A 4,448-nucleotide genomic window follows, 5' to 3' on the forward strand; every position below is an offset into this window, starting at 1 on the left:
AAAGCACACAACACACGCTTTCCGAAAATATAAATTTTTCAAAAAATGGAGGTTGGATGCTCATTCTATGGCTCCTGGAGTGCAAAAACTAGACCTCACTTTGACTAGAAAAAAACACATTCAAACAACAAAATTGGAAAAAATTACCAACACCAAGAGGTCGGGCTTGGAACTAACTTTCTGACGCCTATTCGTTTTTGAAAAAATGGCTCCGTATGCCCAAGATAGAGCCAAAAAACCAAACCCCCCCCTTGAAAAAGGCCAAAAAGGAGGTCTGGTGGCCAGTGGGTGGTGCTCCGGTGGCGGCCTGGTGGCTGGGCGGTGGTCGGCTGAAAAAAAACACCATGGGGGCCGCTGGGGTAGCGGGCTGCAGGAGGCAGCTGGGGAGTAGGCGACGGCCAGGGCTGAGAGCGGCCGGGGAGCTGAGCGACGCGGGGAGTGGAAGGCGCTGCGGGTGGCGGCCGGGGAGCAGGTAGCAGCCGGGGCTGAGTGCGGCCGGGGAGCAGAGCGACACGGTGGTGGTGGGGGCTGCAATGGCGGTGGAGCCGGGAGGAGCATGGGTGGCAGGGGTCGGAGGTTGGGGCCGGCGAGGGTCAGGGACCAGTAGGAGGTCAGAGGCCGGCATTGGCAGGGGGCCGGGGGCCGAGGAGGCTGGAGGCCAGGGAGGGTCGGGTTGGCGAGAAAGAAAATGTCAGCGGTAGGGGCTGGGAGCCGGCAAGGGGCTGAAGACGGTAGTGTGGAGCCCAAGCTAATGGCGACGACATCGTACCTCCATTTGCAGGGGCCCCGTGGTACCCTGCGTACCATGGGAACCCCCCACAAAAAAATTGCTCAAATTTTTTTTTGAAACCCTATTTTGCTTTTTTTGATTTTTCAAATTTTTTTTAACAAAAAAGCAAAATTTCGGCCTGCATGCCGTAAAAAGGCAAAATATTTTTTTTTTGAATTTTTTTTGAAATGTGTGCCGGGGCCGTACGACATGGATCTGAGAAAAAATACTCCCAGAGGCTCAAGAACCAAAATAGGCTATATTTATATGACCATAGGGGTTTTTGGGCCTTCTGAGCATGATGGTGAGGTCCGTTTAGGCCCAAAGTGCTCAGAAAAAGGTCAAACCCTAGGTGCATAAAAAAAATTCTGAAACCCCAGATCTGCTTCCAAAGCCAAAAATTCTCAAAACAAGTAGCTGCAGATCTGAAGCTCTGATACTATATAGGAGTTGAGAAAATACAACACCACAGGAGCCCAAATAATCTCTGCAAGCTGAAAAACCTATTACAAGGAGAAGCAAGGAAACAAATAGAGAAAAACAAATACACAGAGAATATGCTCAAAAAAATGAGAGAGCTCAATATTCACAAAAATATGTAATGTGATTCTTACAATGAAAAGAAAGAACTCAACCTTTAATAGGTCAAGAAACCCTAAAAGGGAAAACCCTAGGCTTGCACATAATAATTAATAAAAGAATTAATTATTATGCACCTAAAATTAGCTTAAGTGTAAAAGAGATAAAGGGAACTTAAATAATTAAACAAATATTGTTTAATTAATCAAGTAAATACTCGAATACTCTAACACCCCCTTAAGCTAGACTTAGGGAGAAGCTAAAACCTAGAACAACTACTGAAAGCATGAAAGATGAGTCCCGACAACAAGGCCTGATTAGGTACCCAAATACAATGAAATCTCTATGAACTGGAGAAATAGAGAAAACCACGTGGGAACAAAACTCTACTCCAAAAAGAGATGGAAAAGAATATCACTGAAGCATGAAGAACCTACAAACTCTGTCGAAAAATAACTGCTGATTTGGAGAACCTCCACTGAAATAGAACATGACCAGGTAGAGAAGACTGTAATCTGCATGAGTGCCCTCAAATGACACTACTCGAATCAGATGGCGAACAAAGGCAAACAACTAAACTCGAAGATATAGATGGCATGAGACACCAAATTCTGAAGAGCTGATCAATCGAACCATGGAAGCATTAGAACCAACAGGACAAACCTCCCCATAATGCTGAAAAGGGAGAGGGATAGGTACATTGAAAAGAATGACCAACAAGAACTGCATGACGAAGAACCAGGAACATCGAAGGTGCAGAGAAAGTACATGGTGTTGTGGAAGGAACACTCACTTGACACACATCATGAGACGAATGTCGTGAAAGGAACACTCACTGGACAAAGGAAGATGGCAAACAACAGGCAAACATCAACCCCCTCATGGCACTTGATCAATAGTGCATGTACAACAAGACACAAGATATGCAAGATTCCAAGTAAACAATGCATGATGACACTTTATCTCAGTGCATTTGCATAAATACAAGCTACAATGATAAGAAGATTGGAAAAAGAAACGTGAACCAAAATAGAGACATCCTACTCAGAGAAGAGATCCCACGACCTGAAACAACCACGATATCCACCAGAGTGCTGAAAAGCAAAAAACTGAATAAAATATGCATGGAGCAGAATCTGGAAATAAAACTTAGATGGCTGGAAAGTACACAACACATGCTTTCCGAAAATATAAATTTTTCGAAAAATGAAGGTTGGATGCTCATTCTATGGCTCATGGAGTGCAAAAACTAGACCTCACTTTGACTAGAAAAAAACATAGTCAAATAGAAAAATTGGAAAAAATTACCAACACGAAGAGGTCGGGCTTGGAACCAACTTTCTGACGCCTATTCATTTTTGAAAAAATGACTCCATATGCCCAAGATAGAGCCAAAAAACCAAACCCCCCCTGAAAAAGGCCAAAAAGGAGGTCTGGTGGCTGTTTGGTGGTTCGGTGGCCAGTGGGTGGTGCTCCGGTGGCAGCCTGGTGGCGCCCTGGTGGCTGGGCGGTGGTCGGCTGGAAAAAAACACCGGGGGGGCCGGCGGTCGCTGGGGTAGCGGGCTGCAGGAGGCAGCTGGGGCTAAGCGCGATAGGGGAGCTGAGCGGCGCGGGGAGCGGAGGGCGCTGCGGGTGGCGGTCGGGGAGCAGGCGGCAATCGACGCTGAGCACAGCCGGGGAGTAGAGCGACGTGGTGGTGGCGGGGGCTGCAATGGTGGCAGAGTCGGGAGGAGCACGAGCGGTAGGGGTCGGAGGCTGGGGCCGATGGGGGTCGGGGACTGGCAGGAGGCCGGAGGCCGGCGCTGGTAGGGGGCTAGGGGCCGAGGCCGACAGGGGGCCGGGGAAGCTGGAGGCTGGGGAGGGTTAGGCCGGTGAGAAAGAAAACACCGGCGGCAGGGGCCGGGAGCCGGCAGGGGGTCAGAGATGGCAACGTGTAGCCTGAGTTGATGACGACGGCGCCGTACCTCCATCTGCAGGGCCTGCAACAACGCAGGGGCCTGTAACAACGCAGGGGCCCCATGGTACCCTGCGTACCGTGGGACCCCCCCCCAAAATTTTGCTCAAAATTTTTTTTGAAACCCTATTTTGCTTTTTTTGATTTTTTGAATTTTTTTTTTAACAAAAAAGCAAAACTCCGGCCTGCATGCCATAAAAAGGCAAAATATATATTTTTTTTGAAATTTTTTTTCTTGAAATGCGTGCTAGGGCCATACAACATGGATCTGAGAAAAAAATACTCCCAGAGGCTCAGGAACCAAAATAGGTCGAATTTTATATGACCATATGAGTTTTTGGGCCTTCTGAGCACGATGGTGAGGTCCGTTTAGGCCCAAAGTGCTTAGAAAAATGGTCAAACCCTAGGTGCATAAAAAAATTCTGAAACCCCAGATTTGCTTCCAAAGCCAAAAATTCTCAAAATAAGAACAGGTAGCTGCAGATCTGAAGCTCTGATACCATATAGGAGTTGAGAAAATACAACACCACAGGAGCCCAAATAATCTCTGCAAGCTGAAAAACCTGTTACAAGGAGAAGCAAGGAAGAAAATACAGAAAAACAAATACACAGAGAATATGCTCAAAAAAAGGAGAGAGCTCAATATTCACAAAAATATGTATTGTGATTCTTACAATGAAAAGAAAGAACTCAACCTTTAATAGGTCAAGAAACCCTAAAAGGAAAAACCCTAGGCTTGCACATAATAATTAATAAAATAATTAATTATTATACACCTAAAGTTAGCTTAAGTGTAAAAGAGATAAAGGGAACTTAAATAATTAAACAAATATTGTTTAATTAATCAAGTAAATACCTGAATACTCTAACAGTCCTAAAAGGCATTGGATCTTCTTCTGAATCTACCTCTGAATGTAATGTCACAACTTGTCGAGGTAAGGTCACCTTGTACGGTGCTCCAACTAAAACCTGTTGGCATTATACACTCAAATGAGAATGGTTGATGTTGTCATTGATGGAAACAACTGGCAATAACTGGAAACTAACTGGAAACAAGGTTCAAACATGGTTCATAGGTTATACCGACAACATAATTCACTTACCGGCACCGGTATCCAGTTTACACCAGCATCCAGTTTACACTGG

At 45.7% G+C, this 4,448-nt stretch overlaps 1 protein-coding gene across 1 annotated transcript; it reads left to right on the plus strand.

Annotated features, from left to right (window-relative positions):
* The first annotated feature begins 533 nt into the window (after positions 1-533).
* Positions 534-3,157, plus strand: LOC131061643 (uncharacterized). Its single transcript, XM_059219487.1, has 2 exons — positions 534-697; positions 2,812-3,157. The coding sequence occupies exons 1-2, from the start codon at positions 534-536 to the stop codon at positions 3,155-3,157; spliced, it is 510 nt and encodes a 169-aa protein (XP_059075470.1).
* The last annotated feature ends 1,291 nt before the right edge of the window (positions 3,158-4,448 follow it).

The sequence above is a fragment of the Cryptomeria japonica genome, chromosome 4, assembly GCF_030272615.1.
Source record: "Cryptomeria japonica chromosome 4, Sugi_1.0, whole genome shotgun sequence".
Classification (NCBI taxonomy): domain Eukaryota; kingdom Viridiplantae; phylum Streptophyta; class Pinopsida; order Cupressales; family Cupressaceae; genus Cryptomeria; species Cryptomeria japonica.

Bases quoted from the DNA above. Each gene is read 5' to 3' on its own strand.
- LOC131061643 (XM_059219487.1), top strand. From the start codon at position 534: ATGGCGGTGGAGCCGGGAGGAGCATGGGTGGCAGGGGTCGGAGGTTGG. The intron at 698-2,811 runs GTAGGGGCTGGG...TTCGGTGGCCAG, and splicing joins CGAGAAAGAAAATGTCAGCG to TGGGTGGTGCTCCGGTGGCA.